Below are 21492 nucleotides of genomic sequence, written 5' to 3' on the forward strand. Positions count from 1 at the left end.
TTTAAAATCCTTCATGCCCCCACCAACACTGTTTCTCTGGTTTCCTCTGTTATCTCTTGGTTTGCTGAAGTTCATCTTCTAATTTTGCAAGAAGAGTTCTTGGGGAAAAAAATATCCCTTGAGTTTTTATATTTTATACATTCAGGGTGATGTGTCTGTGGATTTCTTTTCTTCTTTTCTTTTCTTTTCTTTTCTTTTCTTTTCTTTTCTTTTCTTTTCTTTTCTTTCTTTTCTTTTCTTTTCTTTTCCTTTCCTTTCCTTTCCTTTCCTTTCCTTTCCTTTCTTTTCTTTTCTTTTCTTTTCTTTTCTTTTCTTTTCTTTTCTTTTCTTTTCTTTTCTTTTCTTACAAGATTTTATTTATTTATTCATAAGAGACATAGAGAGGGGTAGTGACAGAGAAGCAGGCTCCATAGAGGGACCCTGATATGGGACGCGATCCCAGGACCCCGGCGGGATCACGCCCTGAGCCAAAGGCAAATGCTCAATTGCTGAGCCACCCGGGCGTCCCTGTGGATTTGTTTCTTGAAAGACAGCTTAGCTGGTTGTAGGATTCATGGCTCATACCTTTACCCTCAAATACCTTTTAGGTGTTGACCACAGTGTCATCTGGCATTTGCTATTATTGTGGAGAACCTGGAGGCCAGCCTGCCTTTTTCCTCTTTCTCCTCTGTAATTGACTTGGTCATGCAAATGGCTGCCCAAATAATCTTTTTCTAGTAAATCCAATGGCTTTCCTAGGATGAAGATGCCTTGGTGTTGATCATTCTGGGTCATTCTCCATGCCCTTTGAGTTTTCATATTGAATACTTCAGGGAAGTTTTCCTGGTTTTCATCTTTAAGTATATTTAAATAATTGTTCTGTTCTCTCTCTCTTTTTTTTTTTAGGTACTTCATTATGTATATGTTGAATCTCTTTGCTTATTTCCAGCTACCGTATTCTCACTAATCACTTTTCTCAGTGTCTTTTTTTTTTTTTTTTTTTTTTTAATCCTCTGCCTTTTAGTCACAATTCTGCAAAGTCTGTTCTCTCCTGTGCTCTCTTCCTCATTTCTTCTTTTAGGATTCACTTAGTATTTTTAAAATCATGGCAAAAAGTTTGGCCAGAATTTTCATTTATTTTGTGGTAATATTTTTCTGGTAAATTTTGGTATATTTTAAGGAATTTTTCCTTTTCTTTCTTTGTTTCTCTATTTTTCTTATTTATTTTAAGTAATCTGTATTTCCATTGTGGTGCTTAAACTCATGACCCTGAGACCAGAGTGATCTGAGCCAGCCAGGCACCTCCCTCTATTTTTAAAATAAATTGTGGTTAATAGTATTACTAAATAGATTTTGAAAATGTGCCCTGTTTGGATTAGTTCTCTATTCACTTTTCACTTGTGATTTCTGCCATCATTTACCCATCGAATCTGGGTTGTTCGGTAGCTCCATTCAAACTTCATGCAACATTTGAGTTTACTCTGAAAAATGAAGTTTTACAGACTTCATCTTATATCATTGCCATAGCTTCCAGGATTGTTGTGGTATGAGAGGACTGTGTGAACTCAGCTCATTCCTAGGTACCTTGAACAAAAAGTGACACATCATTTTCACTCAGCCCAAAGCCTAAGAAGACAATAAGGACATTTGGAAAACGTAGAGAAGCACATGGAACACTCGGGTAGCACTATTGCCTTTGATTCAGATATACTCCTAGGGATTTGTTTGGGGGTCATTATGATTTTTATTTCTTTAGTAAGTTACTGAAAATAATAAAAGATAATAAGTATGGTGTGGCTGGTAGAGGGCAGTCTTTTCAACAATGAAATTTATAAGTAACATTGAATATTACTCTTTATTGGCATTTCTGTATTTTATATACATTTAATGAGCTAAGTTATAGAAAAATCTCTAATTTATGTGAGAATAGATGTCTCATTTATCTGCTTTTCTAGTGTAAATAGTACTCTCCAGTCTCTTCTAAAGATTTCAGTGTTTAGCTAAAACATTGCCTTTTTTATGTTTCTGAGGGTACTTGGAAAGTCAAGGCCTCTGTTTACACATCCTTAAAATGGTGTATTAGAGTCTTGGACTCAGTTGCTATTTCCTAGTCTGTTGACTGTATATTTTTGTTGATTTGGAAAAGCCTTTAATTTTGAATGGGTTTTGTTGTCCTTAACCTCCTGACCTCTTTCTACCTTACCTGCAATATTTGGCTTGTCCTGAGGATTAGAGCTTGGTCTCTAGGGAGGCTGGAGTAAAAAGATAATAGTCAAGTGCCAGTAAGTCTCCTCTCATCCTCTTTCTCATTCCCTTTCTTCCCTTTCTTCTTCTCTTTCTTTTCTCATAGACTCACAAACTGTTCTCCATCTTTTATTCATTTTATTCATTCCATCTTAAAGAGATGACTGATCCCCTTCAAGGGGAGTGGGAGGGAGAAGGAACAAAGGTTGGTCTAGAGTGTGCATGCCAGAATATTCTCCTAGGTAGCCAGTTATTCTTTGAGCCTCTGGACTTAGGGACAAGCTGGGACACTAGGGAAGGAGGCGTGAGGAGATTCTTTACACCTTGTTTTAGCTCTTGCTCTTATCTAGCCTCATTGTCTACAGTGCCTCACTAGACCCCTGAGGACCCCTTTGGTAAGGTGCATCTTTCTTTTCATGTGGTATTTTCTCTCCCTTACACTTCCCAAAGGACATGAATTCTTTTGAGTGTCTTTATGGCCAAGATTCCCTCCTTCATCAATTAATGTGCTACCAAAGTCAGAATGAATGATTTCATAGTTGTTTGAGTGCACAGATTTTTTAAAATACAGTGGATCCGTGAACAACATGGGGGTTGGGGCACCAACCTTCTGCACAGCCAAAAAGTCACATACAACTTTTTACTCCCCCAGAACATAAGCCTTACTGATAACATAAACAGTTGATCAAAAAAAAAATAAAAACAAAAAAAAAACCGGTTGATCAACACATAGTTTGTATGTTACATGTGTTATATATTTTTATAATAAAGTAAGGTAGAGAAAAAATGTTATTAAGAAAATCATAAGGAAGAGAAAAATACCAATTACAATATTGTACTCTATCAGGGAAAAAAAATCCTTATTTAAGTGGACCTGCACTGCTCAAACTTGTGTTCAAGGATCAACTATATATAAGTTTCCCCCACCATCCAAAAGTAGAATGTTTCTATGAAACCTTTTTTAAGCTGAAATGGTATAAAATAGTAATTACCATTAATTTATATGGAAAAGTCTTTGTGCCCAGACTTCTCCCCTTCCCCAAGAAAAAAGCCTTTCTTATGCTTTTCTGATACCTTGGGACACATCTTGGCAAAAGAATGCAAAATAAATCTAGGTAAGGCACAGATGCTCTCAGACACACAGGTCAAAGCTATGGCGCTTTGATGCCAAGCTGTTGAATGTAGCTCTTGGGGATGGAGCTTGGCTGTGCCACTCTTGTGTGCAGCACCTCTGCAACTGTTTTGCTACAAAATCAGCACCAAACACTATATTTACTTTCCCCCTTTTTCATAAAAGTGAAAAAATCTTCTCTGGATTTTTTTCAGTTAGCAAAAACAGGTAAAATACAAGGCTGAAACAAAAGCAGAGTGGTATAACATGAACTTTTGAAAGGCAGGGGATCTTTATATATGTCTGGTTGAGAATTTGGCTGTCTTACCTAGTCTTAAACCTCTATTTTGGTTTAGGAAGCACTAAACTAGATAACTTTTAAGGTTCTTTATAGATCTTTTCTTTAAAAAAAAAAAACCAGCTTTATTGAGATGTAATCACATACTATACATTTGTACATTTGAAGTATACAATTCAGTATTCTAAATAAATGCACCCATCACTACAATCAATTTTTAAAACATTTTTATCCTGCCCACAGATACAGATAACCTTCTGTCTCTTAGCAGTCAGTCCTGTACTTTCTCTGCGTACCCTTTTTCCTGCCCCATGAAACCATTAACCTGCTTTGAGTTACTATGGGTTTGCCTATTCTGAGTATTTCATATAAATGAAATCATACAATATGTGTTTGTATCCAGCTTCTTTCACTTAGTATCATGTTTCCAAGGTTCATCTATGTTGTTGCCTGTATTAGAATTTCTTCCTTTTTAAAAGGCTGAATATTCTATTGTGTAGATACACCACATTTTGTTTACCCATTTATTAGTTGATGGATATTTGGATTGTTTCCACTTTTTAGCTACTAGGAAAAATGCTGAACATGACCAGGTTTTTGTGTGGGTATGTTTTCATTCCTTTTGAGTATATATCTAGGAGTGAAATTGCTGTGTCTTATGGTAACTCTAACATTTTCAGTAATTACTAAACTTTTTCACAGTGGCTGTGCTATTTTATATTCCCCTTAGCAATGTATGAAGGCTCCAGTTTCTCCATATCTTCAAAACACTTGTTACTGTTCCTTTTTTGCTCATAGCTATCTGGTGAGTTGGAAGTGGTATCTCAACTGTGATTTTGATTTGTGTTTTCCTAATAGCTGGTGGTTTTAGGCATCTTTTCATGTCCTTACTTTCTGTGTGTAGGTCTTCTTAGGAGAAATGTCTGTTTAAATCTTTTACCTCCTTTTTAATTATGTTATTACTGAGTTGTAAGAGTTCTTTTATATGTGTGCCCTATCAAATACAACTTGCAAATATTTTCTCCCATTCTGTGAGTTGTCTTTTCACTTTTTTGGTATCACTTGTAGCACAAAAGTTTTAAAACGTGGTGTCCAGCTGTACAACTACTCTCATCTGTACAGTTTTTAAAGGTTTGGTCTAAAAGGTGTTTTAACTTTATTCTTCCCTCATTAAATAGTTGGTTAAAAAAAAATCTTAGAAGCCTGGCATTTTATCTCAGCTTATTGAAGGGCTCCACAGAAATGAAACCTACTAGACATTGCTTTAAATATTTCACATCATTTTATAGTTAATTTGTAATATAATACTTATAAATTGAAATTTCATATGAAGGGTTACATCTTAGGTATATGTATGTATCCACCACCAAGATCAAGCTAGAGCTGAGGCCTAGCATTTTAGAAGGCCCCCTCACCTAAATTAGCTTTGAGCATAAAGTCAGAATCAGGCAAAGTACCTGGGAATCTTAGTTTTTTTGGTGCAAACTCAGTATTGGTTTTAATGACTTGGAAGCCATATGGTTTGCCAAGTTTTTATAGATGATCAGAATCTCTTTAGACTTAGAGTAATATAAACAGAAACTGTTGAGTGAATGAAGTGCTTCCCCTGATTGTTAAATAACTTTTCCTCTTTAGTCTTTGGAGTCTTTTAGCATGTTGTACCACTTGATGGTGCTATTGGACTGGGAGCTGCAACATTGTCACAAAGTCTTTAGAGCATATGATTGTTGATTTCAGAGTATGACTCCAATCTTTTATGTTTCATCTTTTTTTGAATCATTTGCTTCATTGTTTAAATGAAGAAATTTTTTTGTATTCTTTTCATTGAGTGGTAGCAGTGTGCTTTCACATTCCTCCTCTTCCTAGGTATTTTTGAACAGTATAGTATAAAATCAGTAGCTTCCAACAATTAAATTCTTTAGATTTTAGAGGGAGGAAAAAAGCTGGACATTTCTTTTAGAAAGCTGATTGATTATGAGATAAAAACCTTGAAGAATTTCTTTTCTTCCCTCTCAGTAACAAAATGTGTTTCTGCATTCTTATTACTTGTAGTTAATGACTGGATGTTTACTAATTTGATCATTAACTGCTATTAAGATACTTAAATGTGTGATTTAAGAGACCTTGAAAATGTAAGCAAGGTTTTATTGTTAAAGGAAAAAAAATCTTTATTAAATGGTTCATTCACTAGCTGCTGATAAAAATAATACTCTTTGAGACAAAATTCAGTTTTCAAAGGGAAGATCTCAGTTTACTTTCTAGTTGACATTCAGAAAAATCTAAAAATACATATCTAGCTAAAATTTTAATACAGGAATTTGCTCTTTAATTCATTAAAATGTTTATTTTGTGGTTAATACATTTAATGTGATTGGTATAGCATTAGCACTCCATTCCCTTGCTAGAGGGACAGAAAAGACAGAGGGTTAGAAAAAAACAGAAAAGCACACTTAAGCAGGACTAACACTGAAGAACTATATAATTTGTTACTTTATTTACAACATAAGGAATTTTATTTTGCAAAGTAATGAATGAACAGTCACAGAGCTTGAAGATTTAAATAAGGTAGGGTGGCATTTGCTATCAGCTATCCTTTTAATTGCGAAAGGCATAATGGAAAAAGGAATTTTAGAAACCTGTTTGAGAAGGACTTGGTGAGCTTTTTATAAGTAGAAGATTCTGAGAAAATAGGATATCTAACTTTACTTTCACGTGGCCAATTCCCACAGAGCAAAAACCAGCATTGCTAACTACCTGGAAAGGCATAAAAGACTTAAGATCTTCTGGGGAATCATTATTATTATTATTTTAAAAATCTTTGAAATTAAAAGCACTGAAAGCACTTAGCTCAGTTGTCAGGTCACTGACAGGAGCCTGAATGGCTAGCACAGACTGCTTCACTTTAAGAAAGTTAGCCATATCTACCTTTCTTTTGGGACTGGGAAAAAGTTTTGATATAGATTGGGCTGACCTCCTAGAAGAAGAAAAAATGAAATAAAGTATAAGTGCCTTGTCCAGGAAAGGAAGAAAAAGGAAATGATAGGTTAAAATTTTTGGTGTTAAGCGAGTATAATCTCAAATTGTAGTGAAAAATACATTGAGAAAGACATCCAAAATTAAAATTAATTTTAAAAATTGGAACTGGTTCTTAAAATCTAAATAGGAAAACATTTAGAAAATACGAAGAAAAAGAACATTTAAAAGTTTAAGAAATGAGCCAGATTATACACTAGAAATATTCTTAAACGCACTTGAAAATCTCAGTGAAACAATTGTTGGGGAAAAATAAACATTTCCAAATTATTTCAAGATAAAATAAAGTAGACCAGTGAAGTTAACAGTTAATTTCATCTTAAATAGACCAAGACTAGATAGCTTTATTGAGTTCTTTCAATTTTTTATGGAACTAGTGATTTCTCTACTGTCTCATTTGTTCCAGTGTTGAAAAGCAAACTTGCCATTTCATACTATGAGTTAGGCAGACTCTTAAGAGCAAGGAAGTCTGAAAACTTGACCAATCTCACTTTTGAACATTGATATAAAAATCCTAAATAAAAACTAGCAAATCATGTTTAATGTATATTAAATAAAAATCTAGCAGGATTAGAGGATTGGTTTCAGGATTAAAAAGATATTTTAAATAGGAAACATATAAAATAGGAGACTATGATTATCCTATTAATTGTATAAAAATATTTGAGAAGCTAGCATTGATAAAATGTAAAACTTGATGAAGTTTAATATTTTTTTAAAATAAAAATCAGATGGAAAAAAATCAGATGGTACTTCCTTTTGGTGGTGAAGAATATTTTAGACTAAAAACTAACAATAATTAAAAAAAAAAAAAAAACCTATGGGTGCCTGAGCGGCTTAGTTGGTTAAGTGTCCAACTCTTCAACTCAGGATTGTGAATTCAAGCCCTGCATTGGGCTCTGCACTGGACACAGAGCCAACTTAAAAAATAATAATAATAATTAAAAAAATAAACCTAGTTGTGGGATACAAGTAACATTTATTTATTTAACAGATGTTTACCGAGCACCTACTATATTGTTGGCACTGTGTTGAATAATAGCAAACTATCTTCCATGGAGCTTACATTCTAGTGGGGAAGGGTGACAAGATAATAAACACAATAAGTTAAGTAGATTGTATAATATGTAAGAAGGTGATAAATGCTACTTTAAAAAAATAGTGCAGAATAGGGGATTCTGGCGTAGGGGTGGGTAGATTTGTGGATTCAGCTGAGTATTTGAAAGCAGTTTCACTGAGGAGGTGTCAGTTAGAAGTAAGACGTGGCTTTTGTGAGGGAATAAGTGTAGATATCTGGAGGAAGAAAAAAGCATCTTCCGGCTGAAAGAAGAGCCAGTGTGGAGCTCTGAGGTGAACGTCTAAGCCATCGGAGGGTTTAACCAAAGCAGCTAAGACTGGAAACCACAGAAGCACTAATTGAGAGAGTTAGAACCTGAGCCTCCTGACTCCGAGCACATTCCTTCCTCTTTGTTGTCTTATGACTTCATTTTTTGTGTTCATTCAACGTATTCTTCATTTTTCTGATCTGAAATTGTGGCATTTGGGAGTAGTAGAACTCAGGCATAGTTTAAATTCATTTATTTGTGTTTGGCCAATGGCTATGAACTGAAACAGAAGAAAGTATTTGTTGCTAAAGTGGGTTTGAAAAACAAATGAAAACTTAATATATTCTAACTATAATGTACATTACAGTTATATTAAAGTACAATATTCTGGGATCCCTGGGTGGCGCAGCGGTTTGGCGCCTGCCTTTGGCCTGGGGCGTGATCCTGGAGACCCGGGTTCGAATCCCACATCGGGCTCCCGGTGCATGGAGCCTGCTTCTCCCTCTGCCTGTGTCTCTGCCTCTCTGTCTCTCTCTGTGTGACTATCATGAATAAATAAATAAAATCTTTAAAAAAAAAAATAAAGTACAATATTCTAACCAAAGTTTAAAAACTTAGAAAGTAAACTTGCGGGCAGCCCCAGTGGCTCAGTGGTTTAGCGCCGCCTGCAGCCCAGGGTGTGATCCTGGAGACCCTGGATAGAGTCCCACGTCGGGCTCCCTGCATGAAGCCTGCTTCTCCCTCTGCCTGTGTCTCTGCCTCTCTCTCTCTCCTCTCTGTGTATTCTCATGAATAAATAAAATCTTTTTTTAAAAAAAAAAAGAAAGAAAGTAAACTTGCTGTTAGTGTGAATCTGTTATGCAAGAAAATTGAAGGTTCATTTGTCCCAGGCTTTTTTTATACTAATAGACATGAAGAAAATGACTACATATTTATGAGAGTATCTCACAGGAAAACTTCATTTATGTAATAATCAAGGAGTAATGTGCCCCACATGTGCACATTTTCTTTGTAACGGGCTGTTAACCTTCGTTGATAAAACTTTCTAAATAATTAAAAAAACATTTAATGTAACATTTAATATTAAGTGTCTTGATTTAGATCTTTACATAATGGATTGAACTTTTTATTGTTAGAGTAAACACAGATGTGATGCCTTTAACAAAATTGAATCACTACTACAAAGCCACTTTTTCCCTGACCTCTCTCAACATCTATTATTTCTGAAATGGTGATTAAAATATCTACCTCAGGGATCCCTGGGTGGCGCAGCGGTTTGGTGCCTGCCTTTGGCCTGGGGCACGATCCTGGAGACCCGGGATCGAATCCCACATCGGGCTCCCGGTGCATGGAGCCTGCTTCTCCCTCTGCCTGTGTCTCTGCCTCTCTGTCTCTCTCTGTGTGACTATCATGAATAAATAAATAAAATCTTTAAAAAAAAAAAATCTACCTCAGGGGCACGTGGGTGGCTCAGTGGTTGAGCCATCTGCCTTCGGCTCAGGACATGATTCTGGGGTCTGGGATCGAGTCCCTCACTGGGTTTTCCATAGGGGCCTGCTTCTCCCCTGCCTATATCTATATCTATATCTATATCTATATCTATATCTATATCTATATCTCTGCCTATATCTCTGCCTCTCTGTGTCTCTCTCATGAATAAATAAATAAAATCTTTTTTTTTTTAATTCCCACCTCATAGAATGGTTATTAGGATTAGCAAGCTCAGTAAAGTATATTATTAGGTGCCTAGGACAGAGCCTGGCATGTTAGTAAAATCTAAATGATAATTTTTAAAAGAAATTATAACAAAGAGGAATGCAAAGGTTTTCAGTCTCTTAGGTATGAATTTAAGCACTTTCCTCTACCTTTCAAATTTACCTCCATTCTTCCTTCCTTTGCTATGTTTCTTCCAGGTGAGCCTTTCTGTCCATGCTGAGAGTTTTCCAGATCTAATCCTAAGCCTTGCATGGTGTGCATTGTTTTCTCTGATGATGAAACCATTTTCCTGTATTATTCTATAGTGATGTACTCAGGGATAACCTGTAGGATTATGTGTTTCTGTTCTCAATGGCTTTAGGCTGCCTAGTTATTTGAGCTCTTATGTTGAATTTTTATAGTTTTAAGGTTCCTTCATCACTGCGTTCCCCATAACTTGATATGGTCACCGCAGCTGCTTTTGTTAATTCCTCACTGCTTCTTATCTACAGTGTCTGCTGAGTGTTGCATCATTGGGTAATCATGTTTTATAAAATAATGGCTATGGCAGGAATGGAAAGTAAATTTTAGCTTGTGTGTTCATTTTGATTAGTAGTGCCGCTCTAGAGTGCTGTGTTAATAAGCAGGATTCTGGAGCAGCATTCAGATTTGATGAGAAAGTGCTCTGATAATAAAAGGGGGGTGGCAGCATGAATAACCACATATTTGCCAGTTATTGTCTAGAGTAAGAGAAGATAGATACCGTAGGTGAATCTGAGTAGTTCTATAATGAGTAAGATGCAGAAATTAGTGTGTGGGTTTTGTGATAATATTTTGACTTCTTAGATGCTTTTTTGGTTATTGGTTACCCTTTCACTTTAGACATTAAAGTTTCCAAATAACTTATTTGTGGATAAATAAAAGAAATGGTTTAAAAGGTTTTGCACTATTTAAGTTACCATTGGGTTTGTTTACTTAGTAATTATGTGATTGAAAATTCAGGCCATGTCAAAACTTGGTGTTTTCTGCACTCAGTATATCATGTTATCAAAATTGTATACTCAGTGAAATTACAGATGTGCAGTAAAAGCACTGAATAGAAAATACCAGATTATTAATAAGCTTTTGCAAAGCAAATTAAATTTCCATATACTTCATTATGATGGCAATAAATAGGCACGTCTGTACGATTACTAGTTTTTATCATCATTTAATGTGTGAATATATCTGAGAAAGTTTAAATTTTAAAATGAATTACTTCTGGTATGTCTTTCCTTTTACATATATCACATATAACTTTTGCAGGTTGGATTTGCTACCATTTTATGCAAGATTGGTTGCTACATTGCATCCCTGCATGTCTGATGTAGCAGAGGATCTTTGTTCCATGCTGAGGGGGGATTTCAGATTTCATGTATGTATTTAAGCATTTTTTGTTATATATGTATATACACACATTTATATACTTCTAAGTTGAATGAGGATTCTTTAAGAATATGATTATTATGTTGATAAGCATATTTTTGAAATTTGATAGTGGTTTAACAGTTCAGAATGTATGGACTTCTGAGTTTTTAAAATGTAAATTTTCTCAACAAAGCTTGAAATTGATGAGTGATATTCCAATTTGGAGATGAGCTGTCGCCACTACTTTGTTTCCTACAGGTTCTACACTTTTTGCTTTTGTAAAGGAAAAACCATTCTCTAAGGTCAAGAGAGCCAGCAGGTCTCATTTGTGTTCCCAGAAGAAACATAGAATTGGCCATGCAAGTCAGGGCATAGTGCCTGGAGGATGCTCTTTTAGATGTTGGGAGTCTAAATGTCTGGGGCATACAAGGTTGCATAATTGATCTGATCAATGAATGCTGTCTTAGCCCATGTTTTTACTGATTCTTGCCTTAACAATTTTTACCTTGTATAGTGGTAAGTTCTTTAAAGAGTAGCCTGGTAAGTACCAGGGACTGGTTTCCAGACAGCTTCTTTCCCTTTGGAGTCCTAAGAATCTTAACAGATTGCCTGTAAGTGGTTCTCCAAACCCATACCACCCAGTCACCTAGTGCAAGTGGTATAAATACAGACTTGAAAGCAGAAAATGATTGCTTAAAAGTGACTGAAAGTGAATATTGGTAGACTGAAAAGACATGAAATTGAGATGGTTATGTTAGCCATTGGGAAAATGGTGTCAGTACAACTTAGCTTTATAGCAATTTGCTTGGAATGCAAATAAATGTTTACTATGCTGAGTATGTACTTTATTGCACTCATTATACACAAATTGGTATTGCTGAGTCCTCAGAACAGAAATAATTTCTAAGATCAGGAATCTCACAATGTAGTTGGGAAGACAAGGCACAAATACAAAAATGAGTGAAATAAACATTTAAACTCTAAATATATACGATATTAGGAGGAATTGCATGCTTCATTGCCAAGTGAATTGTTTAAGAGTCAAAGCCTTGAGTTCAGAGGAAGGAGAATGTCTCAGTGAGGAGTGGGATGACCTCTAAAGGCTTCTTGCCATAGGAGGTAATTTACATGAGATTTGTGGTTAAGATTTTTCTGGGGCAGTTTTTGGTGAAGTGTGTTTTGGATTTTCATACATAGTATTAGGCAAGGACAAGTTTCTGTGTTTAAAAGCAGTTTGGAAGCACTGAGCCCATAAGAGTTAAGTGGTTTTGTTTTTTGTTTTCTTATAAGAATTCCTAAAGCTTTAATAGGGTAATGTGCACCTTGAGCCTTCTGGAAGGGATCAAATATGTAGTCACTCAAAGAACACATTTTGATAAATGCTGCCAGTTTGGGGACTGATGCATCAAGAGTCATGTTCTTGTTGATTTATTTAATCCTATCATGCAAAAAAAGAAACTTGTACTGGCAGACAGTATGACTCTGTTACATGAGCTATATGCATATGCCCATCAACCAAATCCAAAAACAACACACAGGTTGCTAGACTAAGCCTAATTGGTGCTTTTGGTGAGAAACTTAAGATTAAGAATATTTTATTCATGTATCTTTTGCCTCCCACCTCTGATAGTTGGGATGGGAGTTGAGGGATTTGGCAGTTTTGTTCCTGCTGTAATGCTGTATTACAACTCAAAGATGGAGCAGAATTTTGGGAGAATACTATCGGAACCACTGCTTTCAGGGGAGAGAAAAAAAGATACTTGAGGTCACGGATCACTTCTGCCTTCTGGAGATCTATCTTTCCCTACCCTGACATCTGCAGACTTTGCCAGCACCTTGTTTTTGGTCTGTATGTATGCTTGACACTTTCCCATCCGTAAGTGAAAATAAAATAATAGCCACAAGAAAATGTCTTTCAACCTCATGTCCATCCTCTTTCATTTGCTTCTTGTTTGGGGTTTTTTAGAGGATACTTGTCTCTTCTGCTTCTGACATCTACCCTTTGTCTCACTGTCCTCACCCTGGCAGGGACCACCAGCAGCCTCCTAATTGCTTTATGTTAGTTGAGGTCCTTGCAGATTCTGAACTGCTGGACTGTTGTTTTCTGTCATTCTGTCTCCACCACTTGCTGGCATTGTTAATTTTGGTCAAGTTACTTAAGTGGGAGTTATACTGATATCTTTTTAAATGGGATTGTTCTTATGGATTAAACTAGGTTATGATAATGTAAGTTCATCACACAGTGCTCAGACGTAGGTATTATTACAATAATAATTATCCCTTCTCTCCCACCACTCTCCTGGTTCTTACTTATGACTGTTACTCTCAATATCTCTTATCAATAGTTAAATACCTTTTACTTTTTTCCAACTGAGTTTGTATGTTCGTGTTCCCCACACTTTCTTCCTTTATCCTCCTTTTTGACAGAACACATTTACCTGGGGTCCAGTTGACTTTTATTTCTCAACAGCTTCAAATACATTTCTCTTGTCAGAACCTCTCTTGGTGCGCTTAGTAAGTTCTCATGTAATTCATATGTCCATTAAATAAACTCATGACTTCTCAGAAAACATTGTTATCCTTCACTGCCTCATATCAACTTCTGTTGCATCTGTAAATTTGAAATATTTTTTCTCTAATCAGTCACTAAGAGAAATACTTCTGCTTTTGCCCCTTGGACATTCAGGAGCTAATGTCCACCAGATTCTGTTGGTAATATCTTCTGAAACACTTCCTCACATCTAGTATCTCCTCTTCATAGCTTGAATTAGGAGAATAGTGTTTTACTCAGGCTTCCATGTCTCTAGAGGCCTACTGTCTAATTCCAACATATTGTCACAATCACACTTGCCCTTTGCTTAAGAACCTCACCTGAGAAAACTGGATAACAAAACTATATGAAATCTCATTTAGTAGTCAAAGAAATTGTAGTTAAAACAACAGAATTTGCTAATTTGACCAACAGAATAGTAGAGATAATAGAAGTGAAAAACCACATGTACTTAAGGTCAGAATTTGGTAGGAAATTGGTAGTATGTTTCAAGATCCGTAGAGGCATTTATACATTGGACAGCTTTCAATAAATAATCCTATATATCCAAAAAAGCTTTATTCACATCATGAATTGTAGGGAAAAAGTGGAAAATAAGCGCTAAAAGCCCAACAGTGAATTAAGAAAATGATCATATAATGACAATGCTGAAATGATATAAAGCCATTGAAAGTAACATTTACCAAAAAATTTTCATAACATATAGCAAGTGCTGTTTTTGGTGGAAAAAAAAAAAGCAAGCTATAAAATCTTACACAGAATAAATTTACAATTATGTTAAATTGTTTGGAAAGTAAACAGAAAAGAATTACATATTAATATGTTAGCAGCGGCCGTCTTTGGATAGTGGGACAATAAGTATTTTTTCCTTTCTAATTTTCCGTGTTCTCTAGATTTTCAACAGAGCCTACTTCTTAAATTTTTTTTTTAATTTTTATTTATTTATGATAGTCACAGAGAGAGAGAAGCAGAGACACAGGCAGAGGGAGAAGCAGGCTCCATGCACCGGGAGCCCGATGTGGGACTCGATTCTGGGTCTCCAGGATCGCGCCCTGGGCAAAGGCAGGTGCCAAACTGCTGCACCACCCAGGGATCCCAACAGAGCCTACTTCTTTAACAATGAAGGAACAGGGGCACCTGGATGGCTCAGTGGTTGAGTGTCTGCCTTTGGCTCAGGTGGTGATCCTGGGGTCCTGGGATCGAGTCCTGCGTTGGGCTCCTTGCAGGGAGCCTGCTTCTCCCTCTACCTGTGTCTCTACTTCTATGTCTCTCATGAATAAATAAATAAAATCATAAAAAAAAACAAAAAGAACAGTGAAGGGACAGCTTTTATTTAAATATAAGCATACCAGCCTAACTGATTGACATTTTTAAAATTAGTGGTCTTTCAGGGGCACCTGGGTGTCTCAGTCAGTTAAGTGTCTGCCTTTGGCTCAGGTCATGATCCCACCTGGGATCAAGCCCCACATTGGGCTCCCTGCTTAGCGGAGAGCCTGCGTCTCCCTCTACCTCTGCCTGCCACTCCCCGTGCTAGTGCTTGCTTTATCTTTATCTTTTCTTTCTTTTCTTTTCTTTTCTTTTCTTTTCTTTTCTTTTCTTTTCTTTTCTTTTCTTTTCTTTTCTTTTCTTTTCTTTTTTCTTTTTTTCTTCTCTTTTCTCTTTTCTCTTCTCTTCTCTCTCTCTTTTCTTTTCTCAGTTTCAAATAAATAAAACTTTAAAAAAGTGGTCTTTCAGCTTTTTAAATCAAGTCTCTATAATGGTAAAATAAGTTGACCACATATCCCAGTTTGGCATATTTATATATAAATTCTGTCTATTTGCAATTGTATGAAATATTTTATGTAAATTTATTTAAAAAATATAAATGGAAAAGTCTGAGATCAAAAACATAAATAGAAGTTCCAAGATTTTTTTCTCACACTCTAGTAGATCAAGAGTCTTACGTACCCTACCCTGGAGATCAATGGTCCACAGCATAAAATAAATAAACTTTTTGAAGGCAAATTTACTTGTTTATAGACTAGTGCCTTCTTAGTATCTTGCATATAGTAGATTTTCCAAAAAATTAGAATGATTAAATGAATACAGTTTATGTAGAACAAAGTGAGCAAATTATAGAGGATGAGGTATAATGCCTATTTGAGTGAGTTTGTAATGAAGGACTAGTTTGCGGCCGAGGATCTTCCTAGATAGGCATGAGAAATCCATACTTTTTATATGTTGATGTATCTGAAGAGTTTTTATTAATGCTTATGAATTTAGTTATTCAGTTGATCTCAGTTTCAACTGTCATTAATGAGTTATAAGCAACATTTTTACTAATAAAGATTGATTATATAAGTAAAATTCTGTAAGAGACATTGAATTAGAAATATATAGAAATTTTACATTGTTAATTCATTTACTTATGCAGAAGTGTTTTGACATACCTTGTGATCATAAGGAGTCAACAAATGAGACAGGAAAATATATGAGTGAGGAGTCAGAATAAGTTAGTCTTTTTTATAAGCTATAGCCTTTTATTTATTTTTATTTTTAAAAATTTAAAAAAGATTTTATTTACTAGAGAGAAAGAAAGAGAGAACAGAGAGAGAAGGAGAAGCAGACCCCTGCTGAACAGGAAATCCAATGCAGGGGCTTGATCCCAGAACCCTGTGATCCTGACCTGAGCTGAAGGCAGAGGCTTAACCGACTGAGCCACCCAGGCCCCCCAAGTTACAGCGTTTTAAAAAGCCTTCATCTTTTTTCATCTGAAAATGAGGGAGTGAGATAATTGATTTTTCATAATACATTTAAAAATTCTATCATGTTGGTTGTACCTCTTTCAATAATATTTAAGAATAATTTTGAATGATACACTATGTTTCATGTTTTGAAAGTTATAATGCTCAGTAATACCTAAAATTGTATGATGTTTCACAGCAGTTATTAAGAACTTACGTATCCAGAATCACCCAAAGAGATTTAAAGGCATGTTTGTATATTTCCCATCCCCACTTCCTCTGAAGATTCAGTTTTAGTGTATTATTTTTGAAATGCTTGCATATATGTTTTTTGTCTGTGAAAGAAACACATGCTCTTATGTGGGTTATTTAGAAAATATAAAATAAATTAGAAAGAAGAGGGAAGCCCCATAATTTCATCACTTTAAAACAAACCTAATAATCTTTTTGTATATTTTCTTTACCTTTTTTCCTCTGTAGTTTTTTTTGGGGGGAGGGTGAGGGGGGATGAATTCATAGTATATGTGTAATTTTCCATTATTTCTCACTGAGAAGCATTTTGCAGCCATTTAAGATACCTCTTATACATCTTTTTAAAGGGGTGAGGGTATAATCTTTTGTTCTGTGAAGTATAGCTATTGTTACTACCACCACTACCTCCATCATCATCACCATCCTTATTTTTATCTTTATTTTACCTACTGAGCCGACGGGTTCATGGAATTTATGTGAATTATCCAAGGTCATATACCTCCATAATGGTGCAGAATGACCACAGGAGCTCAGATTTCTGACTATAGATCATTTGCTCTTTTGTATCCCTGCAATACATCTATAAACATTAAGCATTTTCATTTATTTGTTCATTCCACAATAATTTAGTGTCTACATATTAGTGATACATATATGCAAAGATAGATAATAATAGCTAATTTGTTGACCTCTTGCTGATGCCAGGCACTATTGTGCATGCTTTATGTGTATCAGTTGGCTTAAGGCAACAACTTTATGAAGTAGGTTACTTTTATTCTACTTTAAAGATGAGATGCACAGAGTTTAACAGCTAGTAAGTAATAGAGTTAGAATTTAAACCCAGCAAGTCTGATCCAATGTCCATACTCTTAATGTATCCTAGGAGTTCATAAAATAAGATAAATCAGTTGAAGGGCTTCTCATATGCAGTACTTAGCAAACATTTATTTGTGAAAGGATCTTTATGAAAGCTGTGCTCTTTTCTGAGTTGCAAAAACAGTCAAGGAAGGTTAAAGTTCTATAAGTTGAATTTTATGATTTTATTTTTAATCGATGCAGTTTTATTATGCTTTAATAACTTTATAGTGAGCTTCTAGTTTGCTCTGATGTTTTAAATGAGTAAACATAGTTTTGTTTAAAAATTATCCCTGAAGAGCTAAAAAATTTTAGCACCTACTTTGCTTGCTATAGAAGGTAGGTCCTTAAAAATGAAGATGATGAGTTTAATCTAAGGTGTTAGCTCCCTGAGTATATAGAAGCTTAGTATTTATATAAATGACTGTCATTAATTGTCTAGCTGCTGGTGAGGTTAGGCCCTATTTTAGAACCCAGTATATACTAAGGTGGTAGAATTCTCAAGTCATAGTTAGGACACTGGGATTTTAGTACTGATCTTTCATCAAGTCATTTGAGAGCTTTGTGTTCTTTTGTTTTAACTATTAAATCAGAATTATAACAGCTATTGTTTCCTTTCAGGATGTTTTTATGTGGAACAAATAAGATTAGGATAGTAATCTGGAAAAGTAGAAAACATTAAACTAGTTCAAGGGCACCATGTGGAACAAATGAATAAGATAGGAGAGTATTCTGTAAAAATACATTAAATTAGTTTAAGGCACCACCATGTTATTGTCGTTGTTTACATAAAAGGTTTCTAGACTGTAGGTTGTTTTCTGATGAAAATGTAATCCATTTACATACACTTTGATATAACATGTTTGCATTGTACTGTTGGAATAGGATTTTGTTGTGCTGAATATTTCTTGAAGTATGTGCCTAAGTTAGAGGGGTTATATTTGCAAAGGATTTAAAATTTGATATATAATTGCTAACGATGATAAAGAACAATGATTATATTGGATATTTCACTGTAATGAATTTATGACAAAAATCCAGTTCATAAGTGTAATACACAAGCCTTATTAATAGTTTTGCTTAAGGTGAGCTCTTGGTGCTTATTGTTTTTAAAGCAGCATTTCCTAAAATTTGTTCCTTATAGTATTAATTTAATGGGATGTTAACTAGTAGTTGCTACTATTTCAAAAGGAGGTCTGTATTGCTAAATAAATTTGAGATAAATTGAATTAAATTAGGTTAAATAGGCTTCTTTACTTGAGAACCTATTTAAGCCCAATAAAGTGCATTGTTTCCCCCAAATTATTTGACCATGGAACTGTTTGCAAATCATATCCCAGCACTTGTGTTCCACAGAGCATATTTTGCCTTAACTTAAAATAATCTGTATAGCAAGAAATTTAGCTAAATTTATTTAAAATATTTAGAGTGAATGCAGTCTTATTAAAATTACATTTCTTGTCACAGAGATTTCAAAATATTAATTCTCTAAGCTAATGTCTCTTTTCTCTTAATTTGTAGGTACGAAAAAAGGACCAGATCAATATTGAAACAAAGAACAAAACTGTTCGCTTTATTGGAGAATTAACTAAATTTAAGATGTTCACTAAAAATGATACACTACATTGTTTAAAGGTTAGTGCTACATTATTTGGTTTGTTTTCTTTTTCCAAAAATTTGTTTATTTATTCATGAGAGAGGCAGAGACACAGGCAGAGGGAGAAGCAGGTTCCCTTCAGGAACCCTGATGTGGGACTCCAGGATCACCACTTGAGCCAAAGGCAGATGCTCAACCACGGAGCCACCCAGGTGTCCCTTGAGTTGTTTTCAATAGACAAATTTAAAGTTTTAGTTATAAATGCTGGAAAAAATGAAATAAGTAAGGAATATTTGTTTAATCTGAAGGAAGACAAAGGAATAAGAAGGAGCATTAAACAGATGAGCAGACTAGAAAACAAATAATATGGTAGGTAGAAACGTAGCTATCACAGCAATTACGTGAAATGTAAAAGGACAAAATACAAGAGCCTGAAGAATATAAGACTTGATTTAAACAACATTGTAGGTAGCCTGCAAAACGATAACCTTAAGTATGAAGACCAGGAAGGCTAACAAAAAAGATGGGTGGAATATATCATGAAAGCACTGACTAAGAGATCCCTGCATGGCTTGCAGTTTAGTGCCTGCCTTCGGCTCAGGGTGTAATCCTGAAGTTCCAGGATCGAGTCCCACATCAGACTCCCTGCATGGAACCTGCTTCTCCCTCTGCCTATGTCTCTGCCTCTCTCTCTTGTCTTTCAAGAATAAAAATAAAATCTTAAAAAAAAAAAAAAAAGAAAACACTGACTAAAAGTCACCTGGTCTCAGGGTTCCTGTGTGGCACAGTAGGTTGAGCATCTGATTCTCTGTTTCAGCTACAGTGGTGATTGATCTTGGGGTAATGGGATTGAGCCCCATGTTGGGCTCTGTGCTGGGTATGGAGTCTATCTGACATTTTCTCTCCTTCCCCTGCTGCTCCTCCCACTCATGCTCTCTCTGAAATAAAAAAGTCTTTTAAAAAAAATTTACCTGTTTTCATAATTGGCAAGCAACTAAGGTACAAAGCATTTATTAGGAATAAAGGACAGTTTGTAATGGTGAAAAGTGAATTTTAACAGGAAAGTATTACCTTCCTGAATTGATATGAATCCAGTAAGGGACCTTCAAAATATATAAAGCAAAAATGAACAAGGAAAGAAGTAAACAAATTCACAATCATAGTGAGAGACTTAGAAATACCTTTCAGTAGCTTAAAAGAAGAGGCAGACGAAATCAATACATATATACAGAATTGAACAATACAGTTAACCTGGATCTAATTAACACTATACCCAAGAGCATCAGAATTTAAAATCTCTTTAGATGCAGGTGGATCACCAAAATTTATCAAAAAAATCATAGCAAATTAGGAAAGACAAATTATTGAGATTATGTTTTCTGTCCACAATGGAGTTAAGCTAGATGTTGGTAAGTAATTCTATGTGGTAAAGTTGATGCAGCAGAGATGTAATAACTCTGCATTTGGAAAGTATGACTAACAATGATATATTTTGTATCAAATTGATTTCCTGGGGATCCCTGGATAGCTCAGCAGTTTGGCGCCTGCCTTTGGCCCAGGGCGTGATCCTGGAGTTCCAGGATCAAGTCCCGCGTTGGTCTCCCTGCGTGGAGCCTGCTTTCCCTCCTCCTGTGTCTCTGCCTCTCTCTCTCTCTTTCTCCCAATCTCTGTGTCTATCATAAATAATTAAAAAAAATTGATTTCCTTAGGATATTAGGTATATTATACAAAGCGAGACTTCTGGATTCAAAAACATTTGGAAAACTCTGAGTTTAATATATCAAGTTTCTTATTGCTTGATTTCTTAAGAGTGTTTAAAATATTAATAGTCATTGTAAATATTCAAGGGGTTAAGTTTCCTAAATATACTTGGAGCATCTCAGAAGACAACAGAGTACATTTAGGGAAACTCTGGACAGCATTTTAAGAGGGATTGTGAAAGATTTCCCAATGCTGTAATTGAAGGGAATCATACTATGGAACAATTTAAACATTAGTATATTTATTTATAGTAATTGTCACAAATACATAGGAAGGATATACATTTCTTTGACATAGAAATTCCATTTCTCTATGTTTGTTTTAAGGAAATAATCATAAACATGCATGAATTTATCTTTAAGGATGTTTGTCCCACAGTTGTTTAAGTAGCAAGAAATCATAAACAATTTTAATATCCAATAAATAATCCAGTAGTGTAGTTCATGTTATGCAGTAATGATCCCCTTTTAAATCATGCCACAGAAGGACAAATAAGCACACAGCAAAAATCATATTAACTAAAAAACACCAAGTCATTAAATGATGTGGTTTGTTTGAATCTGTTTTGGTTTAGAAAATATACATAGAGAAAGATTGGGAGGATGAATATTGAAATGCTATGATAATGTGGTCTAACCACATAGGTCAGAACTTTACAAGT

At 35.1% G+C, this 21492-nt stretch overlaps 1 protein-coding gene across 3 annotated transcripts in view; it reads left to right on the forward strand.

Annotated features, from left to right (window-relative positions):
- The window catches only part of UPF2 (UPF2 regulator of nonsense mediated mRNA decay), a 102836-nt gene that overhangs the window by 43287 nt on the left and 38057 nt on the right, over positions 1-21492 (forward strand). For all 3 annotated transcript variants that reach the window (XM_038530131.1, XM_038530130.1, XM_038530132.1), the window contains exons 9-10: positions 10991-11099; positions 18995-19108. In XM_038530131.1, coding sequence (XP_038386059.1) covers positions 10991-11099; positions 18995-19108 — 223 coding nt within the window. The remainder of the gene's footprint in view (positions 1-10990; positions 11100-18994; positions 19109-21492) is intronic.

This window comes from Canis lupus, chromosome 2 (assembly GCF_011100685.1).
Source record: "Canis lupus familiaris isolate Mischka breed German Shepherd chromosome 2, alternate assembly UU_Cfam_GSD_1.0, whole genome shotgun sequence".
NCBI lineage: Eukaryota > Metazoa > Chordata > Mammalia > Carnivora > Canidae > Canis > Canis lupus.